At 46.4% G+C, this 23,600-nt stretch overlaps 1 protein-coding gene across 1 annotated transcript; it reads right to left on the minus strand.

Moving 5' to 3' along the window:
• Positions 1-1,256: 1,256 nt before the first annotated feature.
• Positions 1,257-22,075, minus strand: BICDL2 (BICD family like cargo adaptor 2). Its single transcript, XM_035136381.3, has 9 exons — positions 21,402-22,075; positions 15,762-15,977; positions 12,432-12,548; positions 11,377-11,523; positions 10,706-10,888; positions 8,412-8,588; positions 8,180-8,310; positions 5,342-5,462; positions 1,257-4,376 (listed from the first exon to the last, which is right to left on the minus strand). Exons 1-9 carry the CDS (start codon positions 21,708-21,710, stop codon positions 4,203-4,205), a joined length of 1,575 nt encoding a protein of 524 aa, XP_034992272.1. The 5' UTR covers positions 21,711-22,075; the 3' UTR covers positions 1,257-4,202.
• Positions 22,076-23,600: the final 1,525 nt, after the last annotated feature.

Raw genomic sequence — 23,600 nt, forward strand, 5'->3', positions numbered from 1 at the left:
AAGAAGCATAGACCACCATTGTCGAAGCAATGATTCTTCAACATCAACTTTGTTGGACTAGTCATGTTGTTTGGATGCCTGATGATCGTCTTCCAAAGCAACTACTCTATTCCAAACTTTAAAATGGAAAGCGTAATGCTGTTGGTCAACAAAAGAGGTTTAAAGACTCTCTCAAGGCAAATGTAGTCTAAACATAGACAACTGGGAAACACTGGCCCGCGAGCGCTCCAATTGGAGAACAGTATTTGGACACTCAAACTCAGGATGAAACTCAGGATGAAAGGGAGAAACGTGCTAAGAGGGAGGCACGTTTGGCAAACCCTCACCATGATCAACTCCCGTCCGGAAACCTATGTCCCCACTGTGGAAGGATGTGTGGATCCGCTTACGGACTCACTGTTAAGACCGTGTTCATGAAAGACAATCTTTCTTGGCTACGAGTAACCGCCAAAGGTGCTGGAGGAGACTCTTGAGAGTCCCATGGACTGCAAGAAGATCAAACCTATCCATTCTTAAGGAAATCAGCCCTGAGTGCTCCCTGGAAGGACAGATCGTGAAGCTGAGGCTCCAATACTTTGGCCACCTCATGAGAAGAGAAGAATCCTTGGAAAAGACCCTGATGTTGGGAAAGATGGAGGGCACAAGGAGAAGGGGACGACAGAGGACAAGATGGCTGGACAGTGTTCTCGAAGCTACGAACATGAGTTTGACCAAACTGCGGGAGGCAGTGCAAGACAGGAGTGCCTGGCGTGCTATGGTCCATGGGGTCACGAAGAGTCGGACACGACTAAACGACTAAACAACAACAAACCGCCAAAGAATAATACTCTGATCAGATTGGTTTAAAATTCAATCTGATGGTAACAGGAAATATACCGTAGTTATTCCCCACCCCCACTGCTGAGGGGTGATGGAAAAAGCAGTCTGCCTATTAAAACAGAAACAGCATTTTTGTTAATCTCTCCAGGTTGGCTTTCAGAAGGTACAAGTGAGCCCCCCCCCCAAATAACAAAATGTTGCAGCATGTCACCAGCTCACAACTTTGAGCATGTGCAGCTTCCAGGCGGCATCCCTGACTACAAATTGGCTGAGATAAAGTTTTGCAAACTTAAGCACTGTTTCCTTAGAATTTCCTAGAATTATTGGTTCCCAACCTTCTCTAGGCTTCCCAGCATTCCCTGCTCTGTGTGAGTAGGCCGCAACCTCCCTCCCAAAGAACCTGCTTCCCAAGAGCAGACAGCGAGGGAGGCGTGAGGTTTAAGAACCATACTTCTTTATTTAATAAACAGAATAGTATTAAATTTGTATTAACAAAATATACAGCCAAAAATATTCTATAACAATATACATCTTCTGCTTCGTAGATAAATATTTTCTCTTGTCTTGGCTCTTCCCAGCGGCTTTGCTTTGCAAATTGTTGCCTGTCCTAAGCAGCTGAAAAGTGAAACTGGCAAAATAGTATCGGTTTGGGGGTTCCCCCCCATTTTTTGCAACAGCAAGGGGAAAGGGTGGAAGGAGATGAAAGTACGGCAGTACCCTCTGCTGGGTGTGCCCACGTGACAAAGTAATAATTGTTCATTTGCATAAATGTATGCACAAGTCATCCACTACCGGGCACAGATTATTCATCATTCCCCCCCCCCCAATGAACAGCAAGGAAAATCTAGATAAAGCGAGGCCCCTAATGTGCCGTGGGTAATACTGCCGCCTACTGAAGGGGCGTCATTGTGCCCCTGCTGGTGTGCAGAGTTTGTAAGAGATATTTGCAAGGCTCCACCTTATGCCTCCTCCTCATAGTAACTGGCTCCACCACTGAATACAGAGGGTTTAGGAAAGCCCAATCTCCGAGAAAGGCACGCCTTCAGAACCTCTCATTTTCGGTCATGTTCAGAATATACAGTACATTTAAAGCACATTTAAATTTCTAGAAACAGAGAATTGTAGAGTTAGAAGACACCCCCGAGGGTCATTTAGTCCAACCCTCTGCAATGCAGGAATCTTTTGCCTAATGTGGGGCTCGAACCCACAACCCCAAGAGTATCATGGCTCTACTCACTGAGCCATCTTCCCAAAGAATTCTGGGCATTGTAGTTTGCCCACCCACAGGCAGAACTATACTTCCCAGCCCCTTTAACAAACTGAGATCCCAGGATTCTTTGGGGGATGCTGTTGTGCTTTAAACGTATGGGGTTGATGTGGCTGTCAGTGCACGAGAAAGCATGGGAAGCTGCCCCAAAAACAGCAAACCAGGGTTTCGCAGGGAAGTAAAGTGCTAGTACAGTTAGAACGTTCAGAGCGATCAAGTACCGCTAATCTCCCGTGGCTAACAGTTTGTCAGCCATTTATCCCCAGACTTCTAATAAGTCAGCATTAATTTCCCCCCACTCACTACGGAGGGAAATATTATTATTCTAGCCGGCCCCAGCCCCAGAGCTTTTAAGTCTGAAAGGGAGTAAAAGACTAGTGAATTTATTATTTATTTTTTTACAAAAAGGAAATTTGGACGATGTCGACAATGCAGGTTTGCATCTGCAAGGTCCTCTAGAAAAATCCACTTAGCTGAATCATGGCTCTCGCTGGGCAAACTTGGAACATCTGCTGGAACACAGAGAGGCCAGCTGGCATTGGGAAGTTAAAGGTATTTCTTTTTTAAAAAAGATGAAGAGAGGTGCAAAATAAGCTAGTTTATTTATATGGCGAGCAATTCCACTGGCACTGGAAACGGCATCCAATCATGTGATTGTTTTTAGTTGCCCCACTGTAGCTTTTTGGCCTGCTGATGCCATCCAATCGGTGGTGGTGGCCTGTGGTAACTCTTATCGCCAGTTGGATACAAGTGCCCCGATTTCAGATGAATCGTTTTGTTAGGTACTTAGGGCCCTGACTGACAGGACCGGCTGATCTGAGGGCGTAACTTGGAACCCACAGTTGTTCCAAGCAGACTATTAAAATGCAAGGAAATATCTTGTCACCACATTAGTCACATTAGTGCTGGAATTGGTCTATCATTAAAACTCAGATGGACAGCTCAGCGTGTCAGTCTCGCTGACGGAGAAATGCCATGAAACCTCCCTCCATTGCTGGAGACAGGATGCCTCTAAATACCACGTCCTCAAGTAGGGAGAGTAGTAGTACTTGCACGCTTCCCACAGGCATCTGGCTGGCTGCTGGGAAAACAAAACACTGGGCGACAGGGGCCTTTGGCCTGATCCCGCAGAGCGAGCTCTTCCGATGTTCTTAGGAACCCAGCTCACGTGTTGCAATAGGAACAGAGTTGCACTGCTGGGCCAGCTCCCAGCATCCTATCCTGCACCTCCTGCCTGCGCACTGAGCATAGAAGTCTGTAAAACGGGGCAGCTGGCCTTTTTCTGGCTGAGGGCCGCATTGCCCAAAGGCCAGCACTCCGGGGGCCACGTTTCAAAGTGGGCATGCCCAAAGGGCAAAAGTGGGGTGTAGCAGAACCCCGCACTTCTTGTCATTATTAATTACCTTTTATTCCTATCCACCCCTTCTTTCTCATCAACTTACTCTTATCAACTTACTTACTTTCTTACTCCCTTCCACTGCCAGCACCCCATATTCCTTATTAACTTCTCTCTTTCTCTCCCCTTCCTTCCTAATACATAGGGCTTTCTGCCTTACTGCAATGGACATTCCAATCTCCCTGTCTTTCTCTCTCCCTTTCTCTCACCTGTAAAGCACATCTCCAGTACAAAAGGACCCCCTGACCCTACCCCTGACATCGTGGCCCCAGGCTAGCCATACACATGTGATATCCGCACATTGAGTGTGGATGCCTGTAAACAAAACTCCTGGGCCCGCCCTGACATCATGTTCTGGGCTAGCCCCCCACCTACCCACAAGATCTGTGCAAGGAGTATGTCTTGCATGCTGGTTCTTTTACACTCACAGATCTCTGCACTCAACTCTCCGCTATTGGGACCGGCAGTGTGGCTCTGCTCCTATTACAACACATGTGAGTATCCTCTGTGTGTATAGAGTGTGAACAGGGGATCAATTATGAGCAACGTAATGGAACCGGAGAACAAATTCCTTTGGCCTGGAGTTAGTTGACAAGCTGCTAAGAGGCCCAGAAGCCATTTCAGCCCTGGCCACCTCAAGTCTTGGTCTCATCGACAGCTGCCACTTCCGCCACCAATGAGTTCTGGCGTTTATATTCCCTCCACCACCTGTCCAGCTCCTCAGCTTTTCCGGAAGAGTGAGAAGAAGCCAGTGCCATTGGGGATGCTGGTGCCACGGCGATAGAAAGGAGGGTTCTTGCCTTCCGCCGGGCTTCTGGGCGACGAAGTGATGGGGTGGGTCTCTTCCTGGTGCTTCTGCAGCAGTTGCTGGTGAATGATATACTGAATATCATCCTGTGTGGCAGGAAAGAAAAGCAGATGTAACCACAACAGCTCTCCTAAATTGTGAGTTTGTCTAGTCCTCTTTTAAAGCCATCCAAATCGGTGGCCTTCCTTACATCATTCCACAGTTTCGCTAGGCGCTGTGTGAAGAAATACTTCCTTTTTTCCTGTCCTCAATCTCCTACTGTGCATCCTCATTGGATGGCCTCAAGTTCTAACATTAGGAGAGAGGAAGAAAAACGCCTCTCCTTTCTTCTAAGCTTAAAGAGCCCCATAGATTCTAACTTTTCCTCATGGGGCAGTGGCTTCAGGCCCTTGGTTGCCCTTTTCCGGCTCTACAATATCCTTTTCGAGGCGAGGCGACCAAGTTTGTGAGCCTGATGGCAGTAGAGGCTCTTCCCCTCTTTTAATTGATGTGAGCTGCTTTGGAAGACAATCGTTGTCTGAAAAAATGGGACAAAGATCCCATAAACAAATAAACAAATAAAATAAATAAATTTTTGTGTTTGCTACCCTGTTCTTCTTATTTGTCCTCTCCCAGCTGCTCCTGCTACTTCTCCTCCTCTTCTTACCCTGTCACGGTCTCTTTCCCTTCCTTTCTTTTCGGCCCCTGTTCAGAACTGGAATGAATCCATAAAGCAAACTTGGAACAAATTGTGAATGCAGGGAGAGAATCAGAAATTCTCACGCTCATCCCATTTGTGTCACTGTGAGATCTGGAATTTATTAAGCATGGCAGGAGCCAAAAAGCTGCTGTCTGACTTGCAGTTTGAGATTTAAAAAATGTTGCGTTTGCTACTATGACGTTCCCTGGGCCCTTTTGGCTGCTTCCTTCGGCTTCCAGCATATAAACTGGAAGGACAATTGGTGCAGTTTAAAATGTTCTGGGTTAAATTTCATATATATATATATATATATATATATATATATATATATATATATATATATATATTTTCCTGGTGTTTTTTCTTACTCACTTGCCAAGCTTCCAGCTCCTGGGAAAGGGCCATCTTCTGGCGAATGACACGCAATAGCTGCTGGCTCATGGAATCCCGTTCCAGGGAGACTTTTGCCAGTTCCAACTCCATTTCGCCTTTCCTGATAAGACAGCGGATAGAGACACACACAAAAAGATAAACAAAGCTGGAAGCTTAACCATGTCTACTCAGTGAATTCACTGGGTGCTTTCAGATGGCTTGTTTACTGATCATTCATTCTGATTTGGTTTGGGGGAGGTTAGATGATGTTGCATCACAGCAAGTGTTATCCCACAATTTCCAGCTCATTTTCCCTTCGCTTACCCTATTGCAAAAGCCCTGACATTTCTGGGAAGTGAGTTTGTTGTGCAAGCCCTTCCAATCACCTTGGAATTTCCCAGTAAGTGATTGAATCCCACCCCAAAATAGTGACAGTCTGGAAATGCTCTTACTCACAGGTAAGTGGGGTTAGGATCACAGCCTCGTACATTACAAGGTCCTCCAGGTTGTCACTGTTCCATGGGAGGGATTCAAGCACATACCATACATTTAGGTTTGCCTAGCTGAAGTGGGTTAAAGGACCTCTCCGCCCCCAGCACAAGCAATCCAGTTTAAAATAAGAATTACAGTAATCTTTTTGCTGTTTGGAAAGTGACAGAGAAATGCACTGAGAAGTGTGGGACGAACGAATGATCAACTAACAGGAAGACGTGTAAACATTCCACAAGCAAATCAGAAAGCACGTTCCTTGTCGAATAACCACCCCACAAACAAATCAGGATAAATGCTCAATAAGGACTGGATATATTATCTAACCTCTGCGTAAGCTATGTGGAAGCAAATCAGGATGAAGGCTCAGTAATTAAGGAACAAAAAATAAAAAAATTCCTTCCAGCAGCACCTTAGAGACCAACTCAAGTTTGTCATTGGTATGAGCTTTCGTGTGCATGCACACTTCTTCAGATAGAAGAAAGCTCATACCAATGACAAACTTAGTTGGTCTCTAAGGTGCTGCTGGAAGGATTTTTTTTATTTTGTTTTGACTACGTCAGACCAACACGGCTTACCTACCTGTAACTAATTAAGGAACAGTTTTACATGCAGTTCCCAGTTCAGCCTGAAGATGTCACACTTCTATGGTTTAAAAACTTTCCCCTTTCTCTACTGCCTGCAGTGGGGGTGGGGGTAATACATGGAGCCCTTCATCAATGGCTGCCGGACCGGACTTTCCTGAATGTCTGCCACCATTTAGGATCACCCCTTAAACTGGACAGCTGTAAAGGAGTGTTCTTAGTGCTCCAGGGTAGATTCTCAAATTACACGAGAAATGGAAGGAATGAGTGTTCTAGGAGGTTCCCAGAATCCTCTCTGGCTCACAGGGGTTACAATAACAGACATACAGGGTTTTCCTCTGAAGACAGCTCAGTGCAGAAAGGGTTTCCTGGAGCTAGAACATTTGCTTTAAAACGTTGCAGAAGGGAAATGCATACAGCTGTGAACCGATTAAGATCATTTGAGTTAATTCCCTGCCTTTAAGGTTACTCATTAACCTGTGGGAGTAAACACTGCAGCCTCTCAAACAACAGTAGGTATTTTGAGGATATTTAATGAATGCAGCAGGTTTACTCCGGGACCAAAGCTGCTGATTTTTGAGCATTCGCTCTGATTTGTTTGCAAGGAGGTTACGTGATGTTGTGTTACTATCTTACACTTTCCAGTGCAATTTCCCCATCAAATCCTTTATCACAAAAAATCCAAATTTATAGAGAAGCAGGTTTGCTGTGCAAGAGCACCAAATCAATAGCACCAGTCTGGAAGCGCCATGAAGTACACTGACCAAAAAATAGGTGGCGGTGCTTGAAAGACTGAGCATCTGCCTTGTGTGCAGAAGGCAATCTCCAACTCCTCTAGGCTTCTGACAGTCATAGTAGACCAAGGTTTCCCAAACTTAGGTTTCCAGCTGTTTTAGGTCTACAATTCCTATCATCCCTGACCACTGGTCCTGCTAACTAGAGATAATGGGAGTTGTAGTCCAAAAACAGCTGGAGACCCTGAAGTAGATGATACTGAACTAGAAGAGCCTGTGGTCTGACTCAATAGAAAACAGCTTCCTACGCTCCTTTGAATTACAGGGTAACTTGTCTGGTTTTCTTATTTTTTGTGACCATCCTTTTAACGGTTTTTAGAAGAGAACTGAGTGTTTGGGAGAGGCAATTTGACAGAAACTGGAGAGCGTCAGGTACTTTCTGCCTTCCCCTCACTTCACCACCCCAATAATTTGATCACTGATGAAGGAAGAAGCCATTATGAATAAGATGTTCTGTGGCTGGTACTGTGGTTCCGAATAGCAGCAGAGATAAATATTCCGGCGTATAAGACGACCCCCAACTTTTCCAGTTAAAATATAGAGTTTGGGATATACTCGCCGTATAAGAAATACGACCCGGCATGTAAGACGACCCCCTACTTTTGAGAAGATTTTCCTGGGTTAAAAAATAGTCTTATACGCAGGAATATACAGTATATATCTTAGATAGAATAAAAAGGTAAGGCTGTCGTCACGTGGCAGTTCATGTGTCTGCCAACAGGTAGCACTGTGATCTGATGACAGATTTCTGAGAGTTGCTGGGCCCATGATGGAGGGAGATAGAAGCAAGCAGGCATAAACGGAGGAGGTGGTTTTGGCAAGATTTAAGAGATGGGGGGGGATTGGCAAGCGGGGCAGGATGAGGGGCAAAGTGAGCAGGGGCACAGCGCCTAGTAGGCATGTATATGTGTGTCCATATATACTTTTATACACACACACAGAGAGAGAGAATAAATATGCAATCAACTTACTTTATTATGGCCTCATCTCGATCTACTATGGCTAATTTCAGTGCTTCGTCCCGGTTGCTTTCTTGATACAGTCGCCTCTGGCTCTTGATCTCAGTCTTTAAATTGCAGAGTTCTACATACTGTAGTGTAATCTGAAAACGGGAAAAGAAATTTTAAAAATACTTTCTAGAAGGAAAATCATGCCGCTCCACAATATAGCATCCTCTGGTGGGGAAAGCACAGCACACACTACCTGATCCTGAAGTTTCATGATCTCTGCTTCTTTCTGCCTCAGCAAATCCTGCTCCTGGTGACTCAAGGCTGACACCCGTTTGGCATAGTCAATTCCTTCCTCTTCCACTCTCTTTGAGGAGTTTTTTGCCGCTGTGGGGGTATGCCAGGAGCCATTGCAGGTGCCATTGGCCATCAGCTAAAGCAGACAAAGAAATCCAAATACATTCCCATAAACCAAAGAGATCTCAATGACACTAAGACGCAACTGACTCGAAGGTGAGTCACAGCAGTTGCTTATACAGGACAGTAAGTCTTCAAATGCCCTGAACATATTTTCATGGGAATTCTTCATACAGCACAAACCTCCCATCTGTGTGACTCTGGACATGTGACTTAAGGTTGCAAACCTATGCAGGTTTCCCTGAGAGTAAGTCCCATGTTCACTGGATTGCAGTGTAACTGAGCTTAATTGCAGCACTGCAAACAGAAGCCATGTACATATTTAGAATCGAGAATGTCTTGATGTGGGTTATCTGTAGGAGGTTTAGTAGCACGGTCATACCCCATTTATGTATCCCTCTGGTGCCTTCAGTTTTATATTTTTATGTATCCCTCTGATGCCTTCAGTTTTATATGTTTATCTTTGTATTGAGAAATGTTTTTTGTTTCTGACTATCGGTCGAATAAAGTATATTGATTGATTGAAATGTTTTCGAAATGCATTGTACAACATAGTTCTATACATGTCTATTCATTGAATTCAATCTCACTGAATTCAACAGGACTTACTCCCAGGTAACTGTGCATAGGTTTGTACCCTTAAATCACTGGTCCAAGGTGACACGGATGTAGGCAAAAGATTGCAGCTGGGTAAGTGCATTGGTCAGTTTTAAGGAACTTTCATTTGGTGAACTAGTTCATGAACACAAAGCTTTTACACATTTGCGTGGGGTTTAAAAAAATCCTTCCTTTTTAAAGGTTTTTTTAAAAAAATTCCAGCCATGAGATAAACTTTACATATTGGTTGTATTCTTGTGTCATAGTGAGGAATGTCAGAGAATTCTGGCAGAAATTGCCAATGTTTGCTCATTCATCCCATGTCCGCAACAGAAATGATTTCAGTGAAGACCATTTGCTGTTGTTTTCAATCCACAAACTATTTACAATTGAAAACTCTTCCCCCACCCCGACGTGCGCTGCATTTCCTTTGCCCTGAAAGGAATGGTGTGGAATAACGTAACAATAATGTAATCAATTATGTAAAATTCTGCCATAGCCAACAAGATGAATAACCTGGGTTTTGTTGGAAGTTGAACTGTAGTGAAAAAGAAACAGTGCTTACATCCCTACTTGTGGTAAGACATAAAGGGGTACTATAAATGTACTCCTCTCCAGCAGTGAGTGGGAGCAGCAAGCCATAATTATTGGCTTACCTCTATGTCCAAACCACAGTCTGAAGCCAAAGTTTGTTCTTGGCTCAACAAACCACAACCCCTACAGGTTGGACATAAAGCTAAGCCACAGGTCACTGGCTAGAAGGGAGCAGTGAAGTAGGAGATTTGTTAAGATCACAAGAACAGCTCCGCTAGATCAGGTCAAAGGCTCATTTAGTCCAAAATCCGGAGTTCACAGTAGCCATAAGCAGGACTTGCGCACAAGAGCACTCTCTCCCCCCTCCTGCAGTTTCCAGAAACTGGTATTAAGAGGGATAGGGCTGGATCCAATTCTAGTCCTACTAGAACACAAGTTAATGAACAAGGCTAACTTAAGAGTCATCGGTTTTAATGGGTCTACTTTGAGGAGAACCAGCATTAGCTACAACTCTAGTTGTTGTTGTTTTTAAAGATATCGCGCAATGTAATTCTGTACATGTTCCATTGAGCCCATAAACCCTGTATTATCATGCTACGAAAACACAGCCTTCCCCCCACTTATAAATCTAACAGCATCCTTAACTAAGCATTTTGGAGTGGAGGGGGAGGATATAATTTGCACTTAAATGTGATTTCCTCCTCCCACCCACTTAAAAAAAAACAACTCAGCTTCGTTCTGGATTGCAAGCATTATTCCCCCCCAAAAAAACTTAGTAAAAGAAAGAAAGAAGAAAAGATTGTATGCTTCAGCCTTTCCAAACAGACATGTTTTTGAATTTGCGCTGTGTGGGAAAGACTGGTGAAGATCAGTATGTCCAGCAGTGTACATTTCCCAAATTGGCACATGGACAGCAATCTTCTTTTGGCATTGGAAACTTTGCCCGTGACACAAACAGGTGAACTTAGATGCCCCTCCACCACCACTTCCTTTCTCCCGTACCTTAGGGGCCTTCCCCGGTGCACCAGGAGCATCCTCCAAGCTACTTTCGATCTCAGACTGGATGGAGGTGAATGAAGTGTCTAAATCGTGCAGGCGGATCTCCTCCTTCATCTCCTTGACCTGATGCTGGAGGCGACGGTTGGAGGCCCGGAGCTCCTCAGCTTCCACTTCAACCTGCTGCATCTTGGGAGGAGAAACAGGAAGTGGGTACGGAGGGGCACAGAAACAGCGTGCCTCTGTGAGGGGCGCCTACCAATGAGTCCTTCCCTTCCTCATTCTCTGCATTAACCACGAAAACGCCTTCCTCATTCTCTTACACACAAGCCACGTGTTCCTAGTCTTTATTTTCGGTTGACTGTCCCCCAGCATCAAGGGTGAGGAAATTTCCCCAGCCAGAAAGCTGCGTTTCCTTTTTAGGCAATCTCCTGACCGGAGCAAAAGTCATTGCGGGGCAATGAATGTCTACGTCAACCTTTGTGCACTAGGATTTTTTCGGCTCACACTCACACGTCTCTCTAGCCTCCATCCAGACAAGCAAGAGGCATTACCAGGGCAAGCATAGGGTGGAAACCGTCAGGGTGTGGCTTGAGAAGAGTTCCAGGGGCCAGCCCTGCCCCACACCTCCCATTTTCACCCTTGAGCCTCAATGAGCCCCTCAGCTTAGTAGTTACCCGCAGCTCCTTCTCTCGGCTCTCGTTACGGAGGAGGAGGAGGTTGTTGTGCAGTGTGTCTACCAGCGCCTGGATCGATTCGTTCTCCTCCCGCAGCTGATGGGTCTGCTTCTCCAGATCACGCTTCCGCTCTTGTAACATAAGGTTCTAGGGGAAAGGACATGGAATGTGCATGAAAGCAAATAAATGGTCAAAGATCTTCATTCCCAGATCCACCAAGTGGTTGTGGTTCAGAGCTACCGGTAGCACCTCCTCCTAGGGGGTTCCTGTGTCCTATTCTGTTGGGCCAGGTAAGCAGAGTATTTTTCCTGCCAAAGAAGGGACATAAAAATAAAAGATTTGTGGAGCTGGAAGGGACCGCAAGGGTCATCTAGTCTAGCCCCCTGCAACGCAGGAATCTTTCACCCAACGTGGGACTCGAACCCACGACTCTGGGATTAAGAGTTTCATGCTTTACTGACTGAGCTATCTATGATCCACCCCACTCCCTAGCCTTAGGGAAAAAACATAATAATAACAGCAAATCCTATAAATGCCACCCTTTAATGGCACACAAAATGGCCCACATCTCAAGGCAGCCATTTTGCTAACCTAACGGCAGGGTGAGGCTGGGTGGTAGCATGTAACTCCACAGCAAGGGGCTGCCTCCAACATTAATGGTACGCTGAGCAGATCCATTGAAACAAATGGAGGCAATTGCCCATTAGTTTCAATGGGTCATTTTAGTTGGATGCTACCCGCTTTCTGTGAGTGTATGCAGAACGTCCTTTTGCTCAGGTGATCCAAGTAGCCACAAGCAGCCACAGCTAGCCCCCTGCACAACTAGGACTCAGGTGTGGGAAATCGAGGAGCGCTTCTGTGAACAACAAGGCCCAGCATCACTTCAAAAACTAAGGACTGGGATTTCGGCCACCATTGTCTTATTCCACAGTAAACCCGCCGGTCTCAGCTTCGGAGACAGCTTCTTGAAGAGGGCTAGAGGGGGAAACGTAGTAGTTCCCTGTCCCCAGTGCCTTCCTTCCCCCATCTGCCAGTTTGAAGATCTCCTGTCTTACCTCAGCCTGCAGGCTTTGTGTCCTGGCCGCGTGTTCAGCGCTGCTAAGGGACAAGGTCCGATGCTCCCCACGCAACAAGGCCAGTTCTTCCTGCAGCCGCTGCTCCAGGTGTGTGACCTTTGGAATAGTTGACAGGTGTTAAGTTTTGGCAAAAAAATGACACTTCAACCTGTTTTTCGGCACTAGACCTCAGTCCTCGGCTGTGATGAAGTACAATCTGCATCTGAGCATATGTATGGTGCACATTCACCTTCACCACCAAATATTCAGTCTGAGTGGTATGTATACAGTGACATTAGAGAAGAGGATGCCACCAAACATATGCAGAGTGCCTTCCCTTCAGGCTAAGAGCTCTTTTCCCTCTGGTATGAAGTTTTCAGCAAACCCCCACACCTCTGTGATCTGTGTACTATATTCTCCCCTGCCCAGGCTCCCCTAAGCATGTTGGGGACGAGAGACCTGAAGTTTAAAGGAAAACACATCCTTGAAGTTGTAAACAACATATTTTATTACAACGAAGTTTTCTGATATTTTGCAAGGTGCATGAGATGCCAGCAATGGCAGAAAGCATACCCCACAAGTGTCCCGGGAAAAAACTGGGGCATCCCTCTTTTTTTATTGTGCAGTGCCTGAAAATGCACAGTTTTGGGTGCCATGCCCCCCAAAAGCACTTTTTAAAAGGGGAAACTGGGGCGCAAAATCACACAAGATCACAGCAACCAAAATGGCTGCTGTGCTGTCATGATAAAAAATGGAAGATGGTGTCCAGGAAGATGGAATCAGGGATGTTGGCTTCAAAGTGTTGGAGGGTATGAGAAACATAGCATATACCTTTAAAAACAAAGAAGAGCTACCAGAGTTGGTGATGATGTTTCCTGGGAGCCAGTTTTCAGAACAATGTAGGCTGCTATCCTAACCCTACACACCTGGGAATAAGCCTCGGTTGCATTCAATTGGACTAACCTCTGATCAGACATAGTTAGTACGTATTGTGCTGTTAATTGTCTGTTTCACACAGCAGGAAATAGAACGCCAGAAACTGCCTCACGCTGAGTCAGACCAATGGTCCATCCAGATTAGTCCTGTCTGCATCAGGCATTAGGCTGGTGTGAAAAGAGTTCAGTTGGTCCCTGAGGTACCCTGGGCCCAAGTTGTTCGGGGTTTTGTAAATGAATTAAACTTGGCTCAAATTAACTGGGGGTTGGGGGTGTGGTGCTCTGATGTCAATTAAGTCATGTGGACCATGGAGGGGGGGAAAAGCCCTGCATACTTGAAGAACAGGCACCCCACCACAAACATCTCTCTGTTGGTGCCCTAACTGGTTCTACAAGTTCCAGGAATCATCAAAGTGACCATTCCAGAGCCCCGTAAGGGCAGAAGGGAACATCCCTTGACTTTTAAAAAAGTCTAATCTGGATTCATTATTATGCACGTACCCGACTTTTGCAGCAAACAGAACACTTCGTAAGTGTTCGTAATTTATTTGACCTCATTAGCAGCTCCTCCCCGCGGTTAGTTTCCTACATTCCTGGAAACCTGCCAGTCTGGGTGATGCTGCTATGGCAGTGTGATCTCACCCCACATGGCTTGTTTGACTCAATGAATTCCTTGTTCTATCTTGGGACTTCAAGCATGGCGTGCACCTCTGTCCCTCCTTCTGTGGCGCTGGTGAGCTAATATTTGCATGGAAGCAGGAAGCTGCCTTGTATTCTCACCTCCTCCGAAACAATAACAAAAGAACCCCTCTCTGCACATAGAACATCAGCAATAGCAGGAAGCGTACAATGCTAAGACAGACCACCTCACAGACTAGCTCTGTGCAGGAAGGGAGTCATCATTTTGCAGAAGTGTCTAATCTGCACCATACAACACACACACACACACCTGCCTGCATGCATGCTGAGATTGTGCAGCTCCCGGTAAGGCTGTGACACATGCTTTTTTCTGAATGTACACAAGATGGCAATCCAGCCTCCCGTCTGCCCCAGCTTTTCACAGGACCACCACCCCACACACTCAAACATATTCCAGGCCCCCACAAATATTTGGCTTACATCCCCACTAGTGATTTGCATACAAGACCACACCCACACAAACTGCACCCATAAATCTGGATTGGTGGCCTTGTTCCCAAGCCTTTATCAGTGGCATGTTGGGTGAAGCATTCAACGTAACTGCCAAATCAGCGTCTGCTAACCCAGTGCCCTGCAGGTGTCTTGAACGATGACTCCCATGAAGTCCTGTTCCAAACATCCAGAAAGCACCAGGTTGGCTAAGGTATGCTGTGCGATGTCAGACCCTCCAGGAGCCCCTATTTTCCAGGGGCAGCCCTGGATTTACAGAAGCCACCCCAGTTTCTGATTGGATCCCGGAATGTCCTGCTTTTCCTTAAAGGTAAAGGGACCCCTGACCATTAGGTCCAATCGCAGACGACTATGGGTTGTGGTGCTCATCTCGCTTTACTGGCCGAGAGAGCTGGCATATAGCTTCCGGGTCATGTGGCCAGCATGACTAAGCCGCTTCTGGCGAACCAGAGCAGCGCACGGAAACGCCGTTTACCTTCCCGCCGGAGTGGTACCTATTTATCTACTTGCACTGCATGCTTTCGAACTGCTAGGTTGGCAGGAGCAGGGACCGAGCAACGGGAGCTCACATCGCGGGGAGGATGTCCCTATTTTCTCTGGATTAATGTTGGAGGGTATGCAGTTATGTGACCCCCCAGGCCAAGGAGATAAGTAACTAGAAAACCTTTAGAAGACACCTGAAAGAAGAAGAAGAAGAAGAAGAAGAAGAAGAAGAAGAAGAAGAAGAAGAAGAAGAAGAAGAAGAAGAAGAAGAGGCGGAGTTTGGATTTGATATCCCACTTTATCACTACCCTAAGGAGTCTCAAAGCGGCTAACATTCTCCTTTCCCTTCCTCCCCCAAAACAAACACTCTGTGAGGTGAGTGAGGCTGAGAAACTTCAGAGAAGTGTGACTAGCCCAAGGTCACCCAGCAGCTGCATGTGGAGGTCAGATGGGCGGGGATTAAAGAATAAAATGATGATGATGATGATGATGATGATGAAATAGGACATCCCTATTTTCATCAGAGAAATGTTGGAGGGTATGCTATGTGAATTCAACAGACACAGCACTTCCCAGCATGGGGAAGCAGTTGACGAGAGCTCCACATAAGGAATTCCTGCCCGTCGCACAAATGTTAAAAAGCACAGGTTTCCCTTAAGTAAGGAAAAGGAGAAGTACCGGCCAACTTCCCAGCCAATCCCTCTTGCCTCTCTTCCCCTCACAGACGAAGAATCTCTGTGAGCTGCATCTCCTCTCTCCTTACCTGACTAAGCTGCTCTACCAGGCGCTGGTTCTGCTCTGAGAGGTCCAGGACGGCCTGCGAGCTCTCCCGGCTAGTGTCCTGCTGCTCCATGCGCTTCTGCCCCAGCTGGGCCCGGACTGTAGTCAGGTCAGTCTCCAGCTCCGCCACGCGAGTCTCAAATTCAGCCCTTCCGGATTCAAGGTGCAGGCGGAGTTCATGCTTCTCTTGCTCCAGTCGCTGGGAGAGGCCGGAGAGAAGAGTTAGGGCCAAATATAACAGGGAGCTGTACACTGATTATTGAGTGCAAACATTTCTAAAATGCCTTTCATGCAAGCGCCCCAGGGCAGCGTCCAAAAAGCAGGGATAAAATTATTCATATGCAATAAAAACACAGTGGCCACAGCGAAATTGTACATTTAAAGCAGTATCACACCACTTTAAATAGTCACGGCTTCCTCCAAAGGATCCTGAGAACAGTAGTTTATTAAGGATGCTGAGAGTTTTTTGGGGGGAACCCCTATTCTCCTCACAGAGCTACAATTCCCAGAGTGGTTTCCCCATCAATCCTTCTTCAGGTCACATGTAAAATTCAGATGAATTTTCATTTGGATTTCTTACTTTTTTTAATGTAGAGATGGGAAGAACTGAATTTAAGATCGTGGCAAGGGTGAGAAATGGAAAGAACTTGAAACAGACAGGTTCCTCCACCCTACTTGGCTCAATCCCAACTGATGCTATCTTTGGTGAGAAAGCCAAGTTTGGCAAGATACCAGAGAAGCCTCACTTCTGCTCTTGTGGTAACCATCAACTGAAAATCTTCTTTTTTTTTTTAAACATACTTTTTATTAATTTTACAGAATACAAAAAAACAAAAAAAAACGGTACATACATAAACACCTTTTCCACCTCCTTCCTACCCACCCACATGGGTCCTCCCCTGCCACAGAAGTATCCCATGTATGTGAACAGTCAGAGATGGTCCATTTTATGCTTGGATTTCTGTCCTCCCCCTCCCCTGACCCCAAAGCCCCCCCCTGCCACCAGGGAGCTCCAGCAAACCAGGGCAGTACGCAGGAGGCCATCCATCCAACCATCTATTGTCATACCAAAAAAAGAGAAAAATAGAAATAGGAAAAAAGAAAAAAAAGAAAGGGCAAAAAAAGAGAAAAAAACAATACAAAACAGAAAAATTTTTCTTACATTCATAAAAAAATTCCTTCAGTAGCACCTTAAAGACCAACTAAGTTTTTATTTTGGTATGAGCTTTCGTGTGCATGCACACTTATTCTCAATTTAATCTTACATCCCCAATTACCGGCTCCACCCCCCCAATCCAGCAAATTCCATAATCAGCAGACCAGTTATAAACCTGTTAATCCATCCATGTAATCACAACATCACTTTCCCTTCACCCCACCCCCTGTTTACAGTCTTTTGCCATCCAGGCCACCATACAGGACCCCTGAATTTCTTCTCTTCTCTGCATATTTTTTCCTTCTTCCCTGTGGGCGTTCTGGAGTTCCAATAATACCAATCGTGCCCCCCTCAAAAGCAGGGCACTCCATCCAACTTTTTGTAGAGTAAAGTCATCATTTTTTTCGTGGTGTGCTTCATTTTGTGTTGAATCATCACAGTCCTCATCTTCATCTTTTCCTTCCAAATCACAGTCATCATCATTGTCATTCTCACATTCATCTTTTTCAGTGTCAAAAGCTTCATCTCCTAAAAAATCATATTCTGCCATCACCATCTGAAATTTTTGCTGTAACTCTTGCCGTCGTGTCTCCTCTTGACATAGCACTATTCTTGTTTCCCACATTAAGGTCAAAACAGACCGCTGGAACTCAGGGGAACACTTTTTTGTTGACATAATTCAATCCTGCCAAGGTCAAAACTTGTCACGTGGGGTGGAATATGATCACAGTTTATTTTCTCGACTCCATTTTAACAAGCTGGCTGCATTCTTCAAGTCTTATTAACAATAAAGTTCGAACTCACATTTCACAAACATTTAAACCAAAAAAGAAATTCCAGAAAGTCCAGAAATACAAAGTGGAATAAAAATTGACTCATAAATCCTGATCAACTCACTGGGTTGTCTGGGCTGCCGGCTCCCGAGGAAAAGAAAGATTTTTCTCAGTCTTTACCTCTTGCTGCAGGGCAGCCATCAACTGAAAATCTTCTTTGCTCCACCGCTCATACCTGCCAAGTCCTGGACGGAAAGATCCGGGATCGGCAGCGCGCGACACCGGAAGATGTGTGAACGCAACTTCCGGTGGCGCTTTGCCCTTCTATGGGCACTAGAAAATGGCGGCGCCGGCGTCGGAAGTCGCTTCCACGCATGACCGGAAACACGTAAAAGCGACTTCCGGCGCCGGCGCCACCATTTTCTGATGCCCATAGAAGGGCAAAGCGCCACCGGAAGTCGCTTTTACGCGTTTCCGGTCATGCGCGGAAGCGACTTCCGGCGCCGGTGCTGCCATTTTCTGGTGCCCATAGAAGGGCAAAGCGGCACCAGAAAAATGGCCGCCGGCAGAAGCCAATTTAAGGGAGAATATCGGGATTAAAAACTAAACGGGAGACCGCCGGGAAACGGTAGGAAAAAAGGGGTTTTCCCAGCGGAAACGGGATACTTGGCAGCTATGCCACCGCTTCATAGAATGAGAGGGGGGAATCTCTCCCAAGCAAACTGAAGAACTAAAATACTGATTTACCTTTACAACATTTTAAATTGCTAGCAGTAACATTGAGGAAACTCATAAACTTGGTTTCATTTCTCCTGCCTTTAGCAATATATTTAACTGATGCCTTATTTACTCGCCATCACATTATATAAGTGGTGATATAGAAATTTAGCATGTTCCACTTTTAAGGAGGTGATTGGCCAATATAAAGCCAATACTTTGGAGTGTCACAAGGTTCTATCTTGTCCCACATGCTTTTTTTTTTTTGCATGAAAAGGCTAAGGAATGTTACCCGGTACTTTGGCTGAAGTCACTATCAGCTCTACTTTACTTTACTTGTCCTTCTGCTAATCCCAGGAAAGCTCTTGAACTGGTGTCTGGAGGTAGTTTTGGGGTCCCACAGACCCCTTCACTGCAGGACTTTTTGGAAAGCTCTGAAGATCCATCTTGGCCTTCTTTTCTTTGGCCTTCTCACAGAGTGTACTTGTTGGATTGACAGTCATATCTTGTTACTGGGTTCAACATTTTGGGGCCAATTGTTGCTTCATACTATATCGCTGGTTTTATTTATAAAATACGTTGTGCTATACTGCACTCTGTTTTTATCTTGTAAGCCACCTTGAGAGGACTTGGGCCCTTAAAGGTAGTCTAAAATATCTATATGGGTTTGTGGGTCCAGAACTCCCCTAAATTCCTGGACCCAACAAGTGTTAAAAGCTGAACCGGGCTACTTTCGCTCTCAGGTAATCGCCTGGGAGAGGAGCCATTAAGAAAACAAATGAAAGGCGATGAGCCATTAAGAAAGCAAAGAGAGGGTGGGGCCCCTCCTTCAACTCTTAAAATAGTTGGAAGGACAAAAGCAAGAGTTTTTAGGGTTGGGTGTGATGTGACCTAGGGGGAAAAGGTTGTAGGCTGGAAAAAGCAGAGAGAGAACATGATGTTTGATTTCTGCTTGAATCCAAGGCCATGGCTATGGGAGAAACAAGACCCTTTTGGGGTGTTGATGCTGTGGGCCCCTCCATCGTAGGGTCAGGATGTATATATGAGGAAATAAATCATATATCATAAAGACACCACAGTCTCTGCTGTGTCTCATTCCCAAATGAAACACGAACCCTGGATAAGTGCATGGAACCCCTGGAGTGCCGCTCGGAGATTGGGGTGGCATGCAAACAATATTTGAAATTACATAACAGCAACTATGTGCTGTATTGTAGCTAATGGCTAAAATATAAATCTGGATTAGAAATTCCAGTTTAATAATGATAATGATAATATATATGTGACCTATGCCCCACAGATATGCATTTTAAATAAAAGCACATATTCTACTCATATAAAAACACCAGGCAGGCCCCACAAATAACCCTGAGGTGCATTTTAAATAAAAGGACACATTCTACTCATGTGAAAACATGCTGATTCCCGGACCGTCCATGGGCCACATTGAGAAGGCGATTGGGTCGCATCCAGCCCACAGGCCTGAGGTTGCCTACCCCTGCTGTAAACGAACAGTCTGGTCTGATCCAGAAAGCCAAGGCAATTCACATGTTCACAATTCACAAGCCCTGTGCATAAACTCCCCTCTTGGAGCAAGCCAGTCCTGCTTGAGAAAGTTTCTTGAGAAAGTGCCCCCAGCGACAGCAAGGACAGATGCCTACACCCAAAAAAGGGAGAGCTTTCCAAAGGATTCCTTTCCATTTGGACACACCTTGGATTCTGCTGTGGATTTGGCCAGCAACTCTTATTAATGACAGGGTCTTGGGACAATTTCTGGCTTCACTTTCCAGCCCAATTGCCCACTTTCAACCCTGGGCCTCCACCTTTGAGGCAAATAAAAAAATATGCAAGTGGCTGGCATCCTCTCACCCAGTTTCTGTAAGCAACACAGAAATATATGGGCCTCAGGAGGGTACAGCTGGTGGGTGAGGTTCCTTGTGGGTGATTCATGCTGGGCGCTTTCTATTCCTCCTCCTCCTCCTCAGTTACACTTGGTCACTCTCTGTTCTTCCTTCCCTCTAGCTGGCTAATTATACCCACTCTGTCAGCACCGACTCCACCTCGCCTCCACGGTGCCCTCCTGCTCTGTGCCAGACTGGTTCGACCAGCTGCCACAAGTATCATGCCCAGAGGTTGCCTGTGCCAACTTCACCCTAGGCCACGACCTTGGGGATTACTTGAGAGGGGAAACGGGTTTAGAGCGATGAAACTTAACTCTGGAATTTCTCAGCAATCCAGGGAACAGAAGAATCTCTGGCAGAGAAGGTCTTAGGCTCAGACCCTGGCAGGTAGGAATGGGAAGGCCCCCTGCCTGAAACTTTGGTGAGCTGCTGCCAGTCAGTGTGGGCAATGCTGAGCTACATGGTCCCATGGCCCGACCTGGTACAATCCCGCTTCCTCTGTCCCTGTGGTTCGCATGTTACGAAAGAGCTTCTATGTAATAAACAGCATGCCGCCGCAGGTTCACACAACAGCAGTTCCCACATGCATGTAGGATTGTCCCCAAGCTCTATAGGAGATATGTGAGATTTCCTACATGGTCGAGCCATGTGTGATGTGTAAGGCAAAGGAGTCAGGAAACCCCGAGTTTGGGTTTCGAGGGATGTTATAACAGCAGCAGTGTCGCTTTGGAAAGAGGATGGGGCACCCACAGCAAAACAACAACAACAACAACAACAACAACAACAACAACCCAGAATTCTTTGGGGGGCAGAGAGCTGCTGGAGTTCAACAGCTGCTGTGTGTCGCCAACTCAGGTGCCACTATTGCCCCACCTTCCTTCTAGAGAACTCACAGTGACATAAATGGCGGCAATCCCAATTTGTCCTTACAACAACCCTGCAAGGTAGGCTAAGTTGAGTGAAAGAGAGAGACCCAAGGCCACGCAGGAAGGTTTCTGACCGAGAAGGGAATCCCTGGACCAGGCCTGACATTCCCCCCCCCCCGCCAAATCACACACTCCGCTGTGCCCCCTTACCTCTTTGGTCTCCATGTGCTCCTTGGCTAGTTCCTCAAAGCGCCTTTCCAGCTCCTCATTGCGTTCCAGAAGCATCTTCCCCAGCTCAGCTGCCAGCAGCAGGTCCTGCTCCTTCCTCTGCAGCAACAACCCCAAGTCCGCCTCTTCGGGGTCCCCGTCCCCAGCAGCCACATCGCCCCCAAACGTCTGTTGCCGCTCGCCCCCAAAGGGATAGAACTCGTCCCCCAGGGCAGGTGGGGTCAGAGGGAAAGGGGTCCGAAGCGCAGCTTCCTCCTCAGGGTACATGGAGGGAGCTGTGGTGGTTGCCATGGAGTGGGGCTGGGGAGAAATAGGAGGGGAAGGGGGGGGATCCAGTGGGTTAGAGTGGGGAGAAGTTGGAAGCCAGGATGCCAACCTTCGCTGGCAGGGCTGTGGCTTTGAGGAGGTTAAAAGGAAGGGGAGAAAGGCAGTCAGCAACCAGGGCACCAGGGCCCAGTTTCTCCCATGAGAGAAGATGCCTTCTGGGGGAGGGGGAGAAGCAGGTAAGTCGTTTCCTCCAGGTATCCAGGTATGAAGAGGCAACAAAGGGAAAGCTCGGGAGGGAAGAAGCAACAAGCTTGCCCTGGGTTCTCTGCTTCTTCTTCTTCTCCTCCTCCTCTACCTTCCTTCAACTCTCGGTTGGGTTTCGCTGTTTATTTCCCGATTCCTGCCTCCACCCTCCCAGAGGTTGTGACAGGTGAGGTTTTCCACTCCGCTGGCTCCTCCTCCTCTCATTCACGCCCTCCCCTGTCCTCACCTGTCGCTCCTGTTCCCTCCTCCTTCTTCGCTCTGGGAAATTTCCAACTACCCAGTTCTGCCTCCAACTTGTTCTACAAGGCCAGCAGGGACCTGGTCCAGGAATCCTCCTGCCTCTCTTACAAACCCCTGTCAGATACAAATAAGAGAAAGACTCAGTGTCTTTATATAGCCTGTTTCCTAAGTGATCACCCACCATCACAAATGAACGTACGAAGTTAGCTCGCTCTGAATCAGATTATTGGATTGTCTCTCTATTCTGCTCTGTGACTAGCGGTGGCTGTCAGAGCACCTGCTTGGCATGCAGAAGGTTCCCGCTTCAATCCTTGGCATCTCCAGGTGGGGCAGGGAGAAAACTCTCTCTGAAATCTTGGGGAACTGTGATCCTTACAGCAGCCCTGTGAGGGAGAGCAGTATTACTAGTTTCAAGCTCCAGACTGGAGGCTGATGATGAGAGAATTAAGCGAATGCTTCAGGGCACCTGTACATTTACAGCATAACTAGGATTTGAACTCTGAGGCTAAAGGGCTTGTGAGGTTGACTGCTTTGGCTCTCAAAACAAGCCAGCTTTATTGTCTTCTGTATAAACCCAGCAATCCCAGCTTCAAATTTTCACCTTCCCAAAAAACCCTTCCCTATTAAATATATAATTTATATTAATAATAATAGTAAGCAGGTTGAAAAAAGTAAATTGGAATAGTTTTTTTCCTGAGTGAAAAAAATAAAGTGGGCAAAATGGCATACAACACACACACACACACACACACACACACACACACACACACACAATCAGCCAGGCTGAAGGGGAAGAGTTCCGTTGTTCATAACTAAATATGTTTTAAAAGAAGAAGAGGGAAATAAAAGACGCCCGTGACACTTGGGCAGCTACACCTGTCTCCTCACTCCAGCAACCTCAAGGGATATTTTATCTTGTGAACTGCTCTGAGGTCTTTTGATGAAGGGTGGAGGTATATAAATATAATAATAATAAAAATTTCCTGGCTGGGAAAATATGGTTGCATTTTCCCAGGTACAAAAACATGGTCGCTTGAGTGCTAGGACAATGTGATGCAGCTAGAACAGAAGCTCAACCATCAGGGACAAGGAACAGACCTTGAGCAGCAAACAGCAGACAAATGCCATATATTTAATTCAGCCAAGAACTGCACAGAAGTCTCCACCGAACCCCGGAGCCTAGGAGCATCTCCCTCAGGTTCAGACCACATGCCATTCTTCCTCCGGAGCAGGTGTGGGGAACCTATGGCCCTCCAGATTGTGGCTGAACCACAACTACTATCAACCCCAGCAAGCATGGTCAATAGCCGTGAAGCATGGGGGTTGTAGTCAATGATGTGGTCCAAAGGAAAGCAGAGCAATATGTTTGGCTGCAGGAGCCGCCAGGAGGAGGCACATAAGGAGCCATCC

This window comes from Zootoca vivipara, chromosome 12, assembly GCF_965207765.1.
Source record: "Zootoca vivipara chromosome 12, rZooViv2.hap1.1, whole genome shotgun sequence".
In the NCBI taxonomy this organism is placed as follows: domain Eukaryota; kingdom Metazoa; phylum Chordata; class Lepidosauria; order Squamata; family Lacertidae; genus Zootoca; species Zootoca vivipara.

Excerpts from the sequence above, each read along its gene's own strand:
- BICDL2 (XM_035136381.3), bottom strand. The coding sequence starts at position 21,710 with ATGGCAACCACCACAGCTCCCTCCATGTACCCTGAGGAGGAAGCTGCG. Across the intron at positions 11,524-12,431 it reads CACAAAGCCTGCAGGCTGAG|AACCTTATGTTACAAGAGCG; the intron begins GTAAGACAGGAG and ends CCTTTCCCCTAG. Across the intron at positions 4,377-5,341 it reads AGGAGCTGGAAGCTTGGCAA|GATGATATTCAGTATATCAT; the intron begins GTGAGTAAGAAA and ends CCTGCCACACAG.